The 15,770-nt window shown below is 32.8% G+C and overlaps 1 protein-coding gene across 1 annotated transcript in view; it reads left to right on the forward strand.

Moving 5' to 3' along the window:
- The first annotated feature begins 323 nt into the window (after positions 1-323).
- The window catches only part of LOC143245668 (uncharacterized), a 79,943-nt gene continuing 64,496 nt past the window's right edge, over positions 324-15,770 (forward strand). Inside the window, exon 1 of the mRNA XM_076492017.1 lies at positions 324-542. Within this exon, the coding sequence (XP_076348132.1) occupies positions 372-542 (171 nt within the window). The 5' untranslated portion in view covers positions 324-371. The remainder of the gene's footprint in view (positions 543-15,770) is intronic.

Genomic DNA, 15,770 nt, shown 5'->3' on the forward strand with positions numbered 1-15,770 from the left:
AAGGCCTAGGGGTTAATGAAACTTTAGGCTCCAAAGACGAAGCTGCATGTTTTTTTCAAAACTTTGCAGTAATCCAGTGCCATAGTTATGTGACATTCACTCTTCCAAAATGGGAGGTACGTTGTGGACGAAACAAAATACTAAAATCAAACATCCCAGCCTTTCAGTTTTCTCACTGTAATTATTAAGATAAACTTATACAGAGCTCTGAAATTCACATCACCTAAACAAATATCAAGGACGTGCACTAAAAAGAAATATAGATGTTTTAGGTGGGAATTTACTCGATGCCCTATAAACTGATTTTTCACTTTACCAAATGTAACATTTGTTGGGTTTATATGTAGATTATCTACTCCGCAACACGAAAAATGCAACTGACCGTGATTCCTTCTCGAAGACAAGAAAATTCTCACAATGCGGACCTTCTCCATTACCTGTGGGTAGATAGTGAGAGACGACCAGTTTCTCCACCGGTGGACTTAGCCTATGATTCTTCGCATCACCGCGGAATTGAAGGGAGAGACGGCGGGGTCAGAACTGTGAGTTTACAAACATGTTTTCCACCATTTTTTAAATCCACTTTGAAATCGTAGTTTCAGAAAGCTAAGTTTTTGTTATCGAGTTATGGAATAAGGTTTATTTTAGTATAACTATGTTAACACATTATCATTCCCAGTACTCTTGTATACTGAATTATTATGTATTAAATATGTTGTGAAAAGTGGAAGTGTAACATGTAAATATGGCCTTCACCTTTAGGGTATTATGTATTAAATATGTTGTGAAAAGTGGCAGTGTAACATGTAAATATGGCCTTTACCTTAAGGGTTTGTTTGGGGCAAGAACTGTTTCATGTAAAATGAAGTTTTCAGATGACAAAGAATGTAACACGCAAATATATATTTCTTCCTGATTCGTAAAATACTACATCATCTGATTTAGAGTCCTCAATCTTAACATATATATTATGCTATTGAAAATATAAAATAATTATTATAATGAAATGCTTTTTGAATAGTAACTTGAAATATTTATTTTAAGATATATAATGCTGTTTTATACAGTTCTACAATGATTGTATGTTTGTTCGCGAACTGTTTCCACAATTTTGTAACTAACAGGGCCAATATTAACTTGCAGACTTTGAGTGGTCCAGGGAATATCCTAATAAACAGGTGATGACAAAATGCATCTTGAAAGCAATACAAGCATGGTGAAGATCTAAAAATAGGTTTTCAGGGTCGTTGAATCGAATCTGGTATCGAATTTTGTTTTCCTGTCTTCCTTTGGTATCAGGGCACCATTTTTGAAATGGGGTTCTTACCCGCTTTTCACAAGCTGCAAGGCCAAACTTCATACATCTATAAGAAGTAATTGGAGTAATGTAAAATCTGAATGGTATAATTGGGCTTTCGTTGTAAATCGTGAGAGGACCTTTGAATTCTGCCGTGGAGGGCAGGCATTTTGTATCACTAACTCTAAATTTTTTTTAGTTTATTACACGAGCACTGTTTCTGTACTTTGACATAATTTTTACATTATGACGTGAACATTATTTTATGTTCTGAAGTAAATTATTTAATCTCTATAAATTCCTGTAAAAATATATGATTGTTTTATTATTCCATGATGGCAAAAATCAATATTAGTTACAACCTCAAACTCAGTCAAGCAAATCTACAAAGTGGTAAACTTTGATAAACCTGTAAATATTTATCAGAAAATGATTAGTGGCACATTGTGTAAACAACTTGTTCAGATAAATGAATATTAATAAACATCCTTAATTAGAATATACTCTACCTTCCAACTCTACTTTGAAATACGGTATACGTGTAATATAAATTGTAAAAGGAATGTGTACATTTATTATTTAAAATAAGTAGGAAACTGTTGCTGTGAGAATAACATTTTACAATATTACATATTTGAGATTCGTAAAGATAACTATACTGTTGCTCACCTTTCGCTAAGACTAATTGCAGAACAGTTAATATAAAATAAAACTGGGGTATGATAGTATTACGGCCTAAAATACCGATTAAAATTAATTGGGTTTTGTTCCAGCTTTACGTAGGGTCCAGTACATCTTCTGATTAACGTGGTAAATAACTCACTTACTAACAGTCTTAATTTTGCATATTAGTCGTCACGTGATGTTACTCGCTAAAGAATAATCCGGTTAGTTAAACGGAATTTGCTACACATTTTACTTTTCTGCAAATTACGTTTCCATAGTTCTCATCCGTTGTCCTGTCTACTTTTATTGTTCCGTGATTGAATTATGCAGTTTGTACTGTAGTTATACATGCATGCTATAGTAATATATATGTCTACATGTTGAACTTTATACCAATCTGTGATTTTTTTGGAAGGCTTAATCATTTTATTGAATGTAATAATTACACTATGTAACAAAATTGTTACTTTTTCTTGTTCCTGGGCAGAAAGTGTTATTTCCCAATTGCTTATGCTTAAAGTAAATGGAAAAGACCTATTTTTCTCTTCAAACTTTGCTTTTGTGACCTGGGAGCATGTAAGGAAAACACGATGGGAGACTATATTTGGGGGGCTGATACGTGAAAGTGATTTATGTTAGAGTCGCAAATCTCAAAAAACTAATCATTTCTAAACATTTCTGTTCATTTTTTGTATAACTTTAGTATATATACATGTAAATGTATATTGATTCATATGTTGTTTTATTCAGACCTTATGTAAATGAAAATGTGCAAGTTTGTCTGTGCTTACCTAGAAAATATGTTAATTTATAAATTTCATTATCTAGGTCAAAAAAGCAAAGTTTGAAGGGAATAATGGCCATTTTCTGTACTTTTACAACATAAGCAATTAAGAAAATAACACATTATCCAGGAACAAAATTTGTGTTACATAGTGTTATTTAGTTTATAGCATCTTATTTCTAACACTATTATTAACTTTTTTATGGTGCACCTAAAGAAAACAACAAATAATATCCATAAAGTCTGCGTAGTCGTCACGTGCTGTTTTAGCTCTACATTATTTGAATCACGAAGATAAAAATGTAATTCTGTTGCGTACTGTCCTTCTCTCTCAGGATTAAAATATTTTATCTAAAACTTACGTATCCAATGTACATATACACAATACGCTTAACTGTAAAAATAAAATGTACCTTTCTCAGGGAATTTAATTATCAAATATTGTATCAGCTTTACGTATGAAAGAGTAACAAATCCAACAGCTAGTGAACTTGGACTTTCTGCTTTCAAATTTTTTAAAATAAATAAAAAATAAATAAGCCAGCTTACTAAAGCAGAAATCAACAAAACAAAATCCCATTTTTTTGCAGCATATTAACACAGAAATATTTTTGAAGTAGAATACACGCATAGTATAAATTTTATTTTTAAATTTCTAACAAGTATAAAGTTATCAGTTACCATCTGAGAATCTAGAGAATCAATCGTAAATTTAAGTTTCTTGGACAGTTTCACTTGTCACTCTGCATTATTAATGTGCATTACGCCAAAAATTGTCTAAAATAGTATTGTACATTTTAATAATTAAGAAACGAATTTAGGCCTGGCATGGCTAGGTAGTTAGGGCGCTCGACTCGTAATCTGAGGATTGTGGGTTCGAACTCCTGTCACACCAAACGTGCTCGCCCTTTCAACAGTAGAAGCGTTATAATGTGACAGTTAATCGCACTATTCGTTGGTAAAAGACTAGCCCAAGAGTTGGCAGTAGGTGGTGATGAATAGCTGTCTTCCCTCTAATATTACTCTACTAAATTAGGCAGATACATAGCTCTTGTGTAGCTTTGCGCGAAACTTTAAAACAAACAAACAAGAAGCAAATTCTACCATACCAGAATTAAAGTGTCGTCTAAAATCAAGCTTCCAGCATTTGTCTGTGACGTACAACCGTCTTTACGTTGAATAAAATATCCCCAAATAGCTAAATGTTTCTAAAATGCGATTGGATAGTTTTATAGGCTATGAATACAACAGAAAGATGTTGAGAAAGAACGTTACAAAAAATGTCCAGCATCTAGGTGGAAGTACAGAATAAGACAAATAGCTTGTGCTAGGTTTGATGTAGGTATATCACACTTGCGAACTCGTGAAAACACAAAAACATCCAGTAAAAAATTAACGTGACTCACTAGGTCAAAAACTGAAAGTTGCTTTATTGAGGTCTAACACGTTTAATCTTTGTAATTTAAACAAAACATTGAACACTAATGAGTGCTTCAAGCGTCTGTCTTTTAGCAGCGCAGGAAGTCGTATGTTAGGAATAACGAACAAAACAAATACTCTTTAAATATAATTAGTTGTAACGACTCATATCTTCCACGTTGTTAAAGAACAAACCTTTGCTTTTGAGATTAGGTTACCATAGTTGCACAAATATTGGAATACACGTGCTCAATCGATTGGGTGTTGTTTGTGAATTATTTAAATACTAAAGCCAATCTAATAAAAATCACATTTTAGATAGTATGAAAATGTCTCATTCATATGCTAGACTGAAAGTGTTATATAGTTGGTTTTGGTTTGTTTTGAATTTTGCGCAAAGCTTCTTGACGGTTACCTGCGCTAGCCGTCCCTAATTTACCAGTGTAAGACTAGAGGGAAAACAGTCATCACCACCTACTATCAACTCTTGGGCTACTCTTTTACCAACGAATAGTGCGATTAACCGCCTCTACAGCTGAAACGGCGAGCATGTTTGGTGTGACGGGGATTAAAACCCACAATCTTCGGATTACGAGATGAGTGCCTTAACCATCTGGCCATGCCGGGTCTGAATAGTTTGCATTTGTGAAAGAAAATTATTTTATACTTCTAATAACATAAAATAAAATTACGTTACGATGAACAAAAAAATCTTTCGTGAGCGCGTAAAATTAGGATATCGAGTATCTAGCACAAACCAAAAAGTAATAGATCAAATACTGTGAGTAAATCTCAAATAATAGGAGTTACGTATTAAGGTTTCAAATAGCCCGAAGCTGGGTTAAATTGTAATTTGAAAATAGATTGTTTGTTTTTGGAATTTCGCACAAAGCTACTCGAGGGCTATCTGTGCTAGCCGTCCCTAATTTAGCAGTGTAGGACTAGAGGGAAGGCAGCTAGTCATCACCACCCACCGCCAACTCTTGGGCTACTCTTTTACCAACGAATAGTGGGATTGACCGTCACATTATACACCCCCACGGCTGGGAGGGCGAGCATGTTTAGCGCGACGCGGGCGCGAACTCGCGACCCTCGGATTACGAGTCGCACGCCTTACGCGCTTGGCCATGCCAGGCCTTGAAAATAGAAGATAATTAAATGTCAATATATATCACATTTATGTTATATGCCAACAAGATTGATACGCACTTTTCTTTCCTAACACAAATATATTTTAATATACAAACAATAATACATTTTTTAATAACGGCTATTACAGATAGTTATCACGAGTAATGATTTGTATACATTACTTTTACAAACTCACAAACAGTATTGAGTCTTCTATTTGATCCTATCGACGGTTCACGATAAGCGAATTAATTTCAAATTGGTATTGGCATAGCTTATTTAATGGGTAGTTAGCTAGCTCTTCACACGTGAAAACACTAATTTCCGATGCTAGTCCACAGAAGTTGAACGGCTTGTAATGCTCGAAATCTACAAGCGTTCTTGGTCAAATATCTGTATTTTCCCGATTAATAAGCTGCTATCGCAGTTATAGCTTCCGAGGATTATAGTAAGTACACTAACTGTAGCAAACCAATAATATAAAACTGTCTCGTCGATTTATAAATTTAGGTGAGGTTCTTGAAATTTCAGTTAGCCCAACAATACACTAGTGCTTTTTGAAAAACATTCTTGCACTCGAGAATCTTTTACTAAGTTAGGGAACAGGCAGGAATTTCGCGATACACATTTAACAGATAAGTTACAAGTATTTCTAAATATAAATATAATTTACACAAACGTCGATATCAAAATAAATATATAATAGTAAATCCGTCACATACGTAAGTTAAATTAATGTACAATGTGGTCTAATGTTCAATATAAAATTACGTAGCTAATATATAGTACAAATCACATTTAACAGATAAGTTACAAGTATTTCTAAATATAAATATAATTTACACAAACGTCGATATCAAAATAAATATATAATAGTAAATCCGTCACATACGTAAGTTAAATTAATGTACAATGTGGTCTAATGTTCAATATAAAATTACGTAGCTAATATATAGTACAAATCACATGGCTAAATTAATGTACAATGTGGTCTAATGTTCAATATAAAATTACGTAGCTAATATATAGTACAAATCACATGGCTAATACACTATACAAATTATGTGGCTAATACACAATACAAATTATGTAGTTAATATACAATACAAATCATCTGGTTCAATGCGTAATACAAGTTTTGTGATTCAAAGTGCAGTGTGAATCATGGTTCATTCTTAAATATCAAGCGATTATTTCTCAGCACAGACTTTATAATGTCAGACTTATAATGCATATCTACAAAACTATTTTTTGTTGGTCAAGCCTGTTTTTATTTTATCTTCGTTTATGTAACAAGCATAAACGATCTTCAGTTAATTGCACGTCGTTGTTAAAATTAAAATATGTATTACTGTTACAAGATGCTGTAATCTTTAGTTAGATATAATATCAAAACTTATAACTTTATATTAAACACTCGAACAACAACAAAATAAGTACTTTAAGTATCATACCAGTTTTACACGTACATTTTACCTAATGGATGAGTACAATTTTTAATACAAACATTGTAGTTTATCCTTTAAATTATAAAACAAAATGATTCAGGACTTGGAAATAAACAATTTTGAAAGCTATTCCGAAACTGTTACACACACACATATACACTTCTCAGTTCTACGTGCACTTGTTAGAACTACTCACTAAATCACTATAATATTATATTGGATAAAAATAATATACAAAGAAAGCTTAACTCAGAGCATTGTTTACAAATATCCAAGTATCCTAGCAACCTTTGAAACAAGCACCTATACACTTGTAACGAGACAATAGTTCCTGGGAAGCTAGGTAGGCTTTCTTGGTTATAGGTTTAAGATGAAATACTATAAGGTTAGAAAACGCACGCAGACAACTGTCTTGGCCGATGCTAGCTTAATGAAATAAGCAGGTATTTGGGAAACTGTTATTTGAAAACTGCGTATAAATGATACCTTCCAATGTTTCCACAGATCAAACGTGATTTTTCCTCCAAGAAACTCTGTTATTGTTTGCTGTTAAGCCGTACTGGTAGCTGCTAGAAAGAAAATACTAGAAACCAGAACACAAACAAAATACACTGTGTTCGGTAGAGTTTTAAGCCTACATATTTCCCCAAGTAGTTATATAGATGGTATTGAAACTTACCTTACATGACGATATAAAGTGGATTACGTGGTCTAGACCGTGATCTTTATCAGCGTCAAGTCATTCATTTACAAATACACACAGTGGTTTTTAATTCTTTGTTTTTAATATTGTTTTCATTACGTTTCGGTCTCACGCAATGTCTTTGTTTCGTTTATCTATGTCCCCCGCTGGTACAGTGGTAAGTCTATAGATTTACAACGCTAAAATCAGGGGCTCGATTCCCCTCAGTGGACTCAGCAGATAGCCCAATGTGGCTTTGCTATAAGAAAACAAACAAACTAGTTTATGTATGCTTTCTATTTTCGTGAAATTTGAGGTGTCTCATTTCTTGCCCTCTAAGGTTTTTTCATATCTAGTCTATTTTTTCAAAGTTTTTACCACTTAAGCTTTTCTGTAAGAACACTTTTTAACTCCTCTTTTACTTACTATATTTTTCCGTAACTTTATTTTATTTTTTGTATTTCCAAAACCGTTTATTTTCCTATCAGCTTACGTCATATTTTAGCCCCTGTAAAGATGTCTTCGCTTCATATATTTTTACTTTTTTTTTTGTTTACGGAATACGTGTTGCTTGGGTATTATTCGGAAATTTTAGGGTGCTTTATGGTATTTATTTTTATGTTTAACTATATAACTATTATAGTACTGTCTGTTGTATGTTTATGTAACTGCTTCGCAGAGTGTCTATGGATTTTCACCAAAATTGGTTTGGAGGTTCGTTGAGTTCACGGAGAGATAGATATATGTATATATGTACAGTTTTACGTTTTTATTTCCCAATTTTTATAATCGTTCTCGAGCTTTTCTTTTACAATTACTTATAAAGGAGGCAACTCTTCATATCTTAAGAAAACCTTTGATTAATCATTTCAGTCCAAGAGACGAGTATTCTAGCTAGTAACAAAATAAATTTTGAGATTTATCTTCTTCTTGTTTATGAGAAGATCAAAGGTAATCTTTCCATAGATGAGATATCATTATATCCAGAAAATACTGGACAGGAGTGTAAGCAAAGTATATATAATGAAAAGACAGGTTTCAGAATCGCCTCAATAACGATATTCATTTTGACTTCTAGCTGAATACATAAGAGAATGAACGTTTACTGAAATAGGTTCTTTTCTCTTTCTTCCATCCTTGCTCTATGTTATAACCTTACCCGAGGTTATCCAAGTATTTATTAGTAAAATGCTCTTTTTATACTATAAAAAACGTGTATATTAGCTTAAAATACTTTATTATAGCAAGTTTTAATCTAGTTTGAAATAAAATCGCGTACCTACGTCAACTCAGTCACTTAAGAAGTTACACTACTGGCTTTTTAAACGTCATTCAAATAAACCGATAAATAAAAAAAAACGACTCACTGCTTAAAACATGCAATAAGAAAAATATGATACTGTTTATATTTTTTTTTTAAAAACGTACAAATGTAAAATTTAGAAAAGTTATAACTTATTTTGCTGTATTGAAAAGGATAGTGAGCTTTTGTCTTGAAGTATATCTTATATCACAAGGGTGTTAACGAAGACAAACCTCAATAGGTGACAGTGATAAACTTAATATAAATCATTATTATTTCAAGTATTAGGCTTACAGTACACTTTACTCTGTAAGTAACAACTGAATTGTGATAATATAGTAGTTTTACACACCTAATGAGCATCCAGAAACGCAACTAACAAGAAAATGATTCAGCTTCAACGTAATTTATTTAAATAACAAGTAGATACGTGTTAGTTTTCTCGCTTAACGAATACCATCCTTTAACAGAACTAATATATGCAAGTTTAACCGCCTTGAGCAGTGTAAGCTCATTGCGATAAGCAGATATCTCGAAATAATTTACAACAAAAATATTAGCAATCCTCTACTAATGAAGCTGTAACTACAATGAATTATATTGGGAACATGATGTTATAGATAAATAAGAACAACTAGAAATCTTGACCAATCGTTAGACATTTTGATACATGTTTTATTATGCATATTGTAAATGAAGCCACGCTGATGTTCATGTGTTCGAATAAAAAACAAACAAACCTAATATTTTGTTGCAAAAAAAGAAATATTTTGTTATGTCATTCTGATATTATTTCACACTTAAGAATACAGAAAGGACGAACTAGCACGTTAATAGGTTTAACATTTTAATGAAAATTAAGATAAAGTTTGCTGATGTATACTAAAGTTATTATATGTAGTTTCAACAATATAATTACGTTTAAGAAGGCTGTTTGCATTTGATATAAGAAAGATGTCAATTCTTCTGGTTCGACAAACTGTTAGGCCTAAACGTAAAACACATTAAATGTCGTGACGACAGTAAAGATAAGCTTTTATATATTATTTTCTTAGTATAGGTGTTGGTATTTTTATGTACATGAACTGGGATAAGCCATTTGGATAAAAAAATGAACAAATTACGTTCAAGAGGGGAAACATTTTCAAATATCTCATTCAGGATGACTCAGGTTTTTATTTCTGACTGGCCTTCAGTTCCTAAATGTTGGAAGTAAAATTATGGACCCAAGTTAAGAACGTAAGTTGTAAATACGAGTTTAATTATGTGATTTCTATTTGAATTGTCAAGCACAAACACGTAAGCTTCTGCTTTCTGAACACGGGAAAACTTTTTTCAGTGACGTTTAAACAACACTTGAATAACGTTTGCAAAGATCTTTGAAAATATAACTTTTTGATTGCATGCTACGAACACGTTCACTAATGTTTGTACAGATAACTTTCATTAATGTTTCTCGTTTCGTATGATATTTTATTTTTCTTTTATTCTATGAACATTTTGAATCCTCGGGAATACGAAATGCCATTGCTAGGTGAAACACTTAGTGGTAAAGCAGTGAAATTTCGCCACCGCAAATACCTTAAATCTTTCGTGGCTTTCCAGTCAGTTTTTCCCAGTTTCTTTTCACTACTTCAGCCAGTTAGAAAACTAAGTGAATAATCCACAGTTGGTCATTTCCAGGAATATCCCAGCTTAGTTGAGTTCTTAAGATATGTTCTGTAACACTCCTGGACAAAGACTTTTAGAACGAAATATTTTAATGGCGTCTACACGGTGCAAGAAATTTAACAATGACATTTAGAAAAAATATATAAAAAAGTCGTTGTTGGAATTGATTGATTATGGCAGGACACGCCTGCCTTGATCATCGAATCAACACTGTCAAATTTTCTTTAGATGTGATTTTTTTATGGTTTTACTGCAGTGAAAGACTTTATAATAATAATAATAAGAGTTTATCTTCTTGTGGGTGTTCCTACTTCAAAAGTTAGAAAGTGATTTATGCTTTTACGTGAGCTATATAAAGAGCGCAAGTTATACACTTCATCAGAAGGCGAAGAATCTGCAAAACGTTCAGCTTCAGAAGACTGTTCACCTCTATTGGCAAAAGTCAAAACTTTTGTAATTAGAGATCATTTAAAGACTTTATTTTAGAACTACGTCTTAGCAGTTATTTTATTTTTTCTCATATCGAGTACTTTCGTAGAAACTGTGTAATTCGTTATATCTAGTCTCTTAGCAGAGACTATATTATTTCTTACACATAGTCTCTTATTAGATACTCTTTAATTTCTTATACCTAGTCTCTTAGTAAATATTCTGTGATTCCTTATACCTAGTTTACCTGAAAGGGAGCCAGAGGTCGCCTAGAAGAGTCAATTTGGTATTTAGTCTGTCAGTGCGTTAGTAGAGCATTATCGTAAATTTTACAGACTAACAAGTATTTTGTCTGGTTTATTTCAAGCTCACTTTATTTTTCTTAGTTTAGAAACTAAATGACATTTATATTGATTTTTGTCACGATGGATAAAATTTATATTCGTGTAATTTTCTTGTTCGACTTAAAGCGTGGTCACAATGTGGCGACAGCAGCTCGTAATGTCAGTCATGCATTTCATGATGGCACAGCTAATGAGTGCCCAGCACAGAGTTGGTTCAGGAGATTTCACTCTGATGACACAAACCTTAAAAATGAGAACCTTTAATGAGAAATAATTGAAGATCTTAGTTGAATCAGATACCAGCCAAACCGTAATAGAACTTGCCGACAAACTCGATGCTCATTATTCAAGAGTTTCCCAACATCTTGAAGCAATTGCTAAGGTGAAAAAGCTCCATAAATGGCTAACTCTTAAATTGACTGAAAACCATCAAACAAGACGAGTTGAAATTTGTTCCTACTCCTTACTCGCAACAAAAACGACCAGTTTCTCCATAGAATTGTCATCTATAATGAAAAATGGATTATTTATCACAATCGACAACGATTGGGACAGTGATTTGGCTTATGGTCAGCATTTGGTGGTTATTAGCGGGTGGGATCCATTATTCATTCTAAAACCAAGAAGAAACAATCACAGCAGAGAAATATTGTTGTGAACATGAAATTATGCATGATACATTGTCACAAAAACATTCAGCAATAGTCAATCGTTGTGGACCCATACTGCATCATAACAATTCTCAACCTCATGTCCCATGCGTTATTGACCAAAAACTAAACGAACGTTAATATGAAACTTTATCTCATCCACAGATTATCACTTCTTTAAACATTTGGACACTTTTTCAAGGAAAAAAAATCGTTTGCAAACCAAGGGTCAATTGAAAGTGCCTTCGAAGACTTCATTGCACCAATGGACATCCAATTCTTTAAATATAGCATTTATAAATTTACAACTCGCTTACAGAAGTTTATTGAGTTTAAATGAGCTTATTTTGACTAAATAAATTAAGCAATTGAAACATGTCCTTGTTTCACATTTTCTTGTAAAAATCTGACATTTCATGTACAACAGCATGATAAAAGCTTTGTAGTTCTTCGTACGTAGTGCTTTTACAGAGACTTTGAGATTATTTATTTTTGATATCTTTGTAGAAGCCTTTGAGTTTTGTAATCCTAGTCCATTTTTAGAGAATCTATGGTTTATTATAGTCGCTTTATTCCTATTTCTTGAAAGAGAGGAGTAATCAGTGTAAACAATAATGCGATTCAAAAACAAAACAAGAATATATTTAAAATATAAGTTCTGTGATACCATTTCAAAACACATTCGTTACAGAGACTTAAAATCATTCGCAAATCTTTGTAGAGTTATGACTTAAAGCCACAGTTAATGATTGAAGATCACTACGAAACTCCATTGCTTTGATTATGCCAATGTGAACAAGCAATTTCACTTTTTAAAAATATAGCTAGTTTCGTATAAATATCTCACAGGTATGAATTGTCGGTAGTTTCGAACAATAACTTTTATATAACATTTTCGTATTGTCTTGTATACAGTAAAGTGAAACATTTCTTATTGTTAAAACGATGAAACACATTTTTTGTGCTATCGTTAAACGACATAGTCCAACTCCAAGATTCTTCTCTCCCCCCAGTGTAAGCTAACGACGCTAAAAATCGGGTCTCAATACCCGTGACCGGCAGTTACTTTCAGCCTATTCTGTACCTTTGTGTTTCAGGTCCGACATGGCCAAGTGGTTAAGGTACTCAACTCATAATTTGAGAGTTGCGGGTTTGAATTCCTGTCACATGAAACATGCACTCCTTTTCAGTCGCAAAGGCGTTATAATGTGACGGCTAATTCCACTATTTGTTGTTAAAAGAGCAGATCAAAAAATTGACGGTGGGTGGTGATGACTAACTGCCTTCCCTCTAAACTTACAGTATTAAATTAGGGACGGCTAGCGCAGATAGCTCTTGTGTAGCTTTGCGTGAAATTGAAAAACAAACCAACCAACCTTTGTGTTTAACGATAACACACCAAACTCCATGTGCCATCCATAGAATGATAAGTGCCTTTTTCCCCATTGTTAAAATGATAGTGAATTCTTTCTGTAATTCTTAAAATAATAAAATCCAGCTTCATATACCGTTGATCAACCACAAAGTCCGGATTTACAAAATGAGAAATGCTAAGACCAGTTTACTGAAACGTGTCATAAAAACCAATACAAATTAATTGAATTGATTCTTTTTAAGGTAAGTCCATCAAAACAATTTTTAAAATATTTTCATAAAATCATGTAAGAGTAGCTATTTCTTATAGCAATTTTCAGTTACAGTAGTCTCTGACACTTTGATAGAAGATTATGACCATTTTATACTAAAAAAAATCAAGAAGAAAACATTATATATAAATACTGTAAAACTTCTTAGTCAATATTTTAACTGCAGATCTCTCTATCTTAACAATTCACACTATTTACACAAGACATACAGGATAAATAATTTAGAAACAGCGAGTTATGTTAAATCAGGTATAAATAATTAAACTTTTCGGTACCCAGTGGTTTTACTGTTATATATTTATTTTAATATCGACGTTTGTTTAAGTTATATACGTACATTTAGAAATGCATGAAACCTATAGTTTTTAACTGTGTATTGCGCAAGTCCCACCTATTCCCTAAATTTGCAAAGAATTCTCGAGTGTAAAAATCAAGAATATATATTTTAAATTGTTGTGAAATGAAATTTCTAGAACCTTGCCTTATTGTTCATAAACCGACACTCCGAGAGACAGTTTTCGTATTGTTGGGTTGCTACAGATTGTTATACTATAAACCTCGGAAGATATAACTGTGATTAACGCTTATTAATCGGAAAACTACAGATACCTGAGAAGAGACATTTATAGATTTTTAACATTACAAACTGTTTAACTTCAGTGAATTAACTTCGGACGTTACCATTTTTACGAAGACATTAGATACCTTCGTGGGAAAAAAATCAGCTTGTAAACAGCATAAGGCCAGCCAAGAATAGAGCAAGCTAACTAGCCATCAACCCTTAAACGGCGTCATCATCAATTAATACTGCTACCTACAACATTCCCGTTATCTAAGATTTAAGCGAATTGTAACAATATCAACTCAAAATTAATTCACTCATCGTGAACCGTTGATAAAATATTCAGTGTCAAACCAAAAAGAAGAATCAGTACTGTTTGTAAGTTTGTAAAACTTTTGTATATAGATTATTCTTTACAAATATCACAACTTTGTTACATATCGATATTAAAATAACTTTCTGAGTTCAAATGAAAATTTCCGACTATTGAAATTATCATATAATACGTTACATGACATCGTCCGTGAGTGAATGCTATACCAGCTTCGTGCGATTGTTATAAAGTACTACAATATATATTTAATCAGAAGTTGACAACTCGCTCCTTAAACGAAATAAACTTATATCTGAACCTAATTCAATTTACATGAAATACACTTATATTCGAATCTAATACAACTTATATGAAACGTACGTCTATCCGAACCTAATTTAACTTATATGAAATACACTTATATCCGAACCTAATACAACTTACATGAAATACACTTATATCCGAACCTAATACACTTTACATGAAATACACTTATATCCGATCAAACGTGTATATTGTAGGGTATGCACTTTTTTTCTTAAAGAGTTGAAATAGTTCGGCAAACATTACTTGAGAAGTGTTTGACTCCATAATGATCTCTAATTTCACTGTAGAAAGTAATATTTAACACGTAACAAAGTTAAAAGTAGTAAAGTTTTATTTTATTTTATGGTTCTGATACCAGTTCCAGCTGAGAACTACCACACAGTTATTTTACTGACGGTCCTTCGGAAGCTAAATAGTAAATTTGATGGATTGTAAATTTTAAAAAATAGTGGTTAGATCCTTCTGATGATTTGTGTTAACAACAAAATCAATGTCCCTGTTGTGTTTGTTTTGAAATTCGCACAAAGCCACACGAAGGCTATCTGCGCTAGCCATCCCTGATTTAGCAGTGTAAGACTAGAAGGAAAGAAGCTAGTCAGCACCACTCACCGCCAACTCTTGAGATATTTTTTTACCATCAAATAGTGGGTTTTTACAGTCACATTATAACGCCCCTACAGCTGAAAGGGCGAGAATGTTTGGTATGACATGAATTCGAATCTGCGATCCTCAGATTACGAGTCGAGCGCCCTAACCATCTGGTTATACCGGGTCATCACTGTTGTAAAAATTTAAAGAAGGAATAAACGTGATACGAGCTCGTTTTCACACAAGCAATAAGATAAAACAGTACGAGTATCCAATTGTATCAATTACCTTTTTTTGGCTTTAAAGTACAGATGCAGCTAAGAAAACCATAATATATTTATGTAGTTGTGTTTTTAACGTTCGCTAGAACACCTTCGTCAGGATCTATCACCCCTGGTAGCACAGAGTCTACGGACTTATAGTGCTAGAAACCAGGTTTCGATACCCGTAGTGGACAAAGCACAGATATCCCATTGTGCACCTTGTGCTTTACTTTAAAGAAACGAATCC

The sequence above is a fragment of the Tachypleus tridentatus genome, chromosome 2 (assembly GCF_004210375.1).
Source record: "Tachypleus tridentatus isolate NWPU-2018 chromosome 2, ASM421037v1, whole genome shotgun sequence".
NCBI classification, from domain to species: Eukaryota; Metazoa; Arthropoda; class Merostomata; order Xiphosura; family Limulidae; genus Tachypleus; species Tachypleus tridentatus.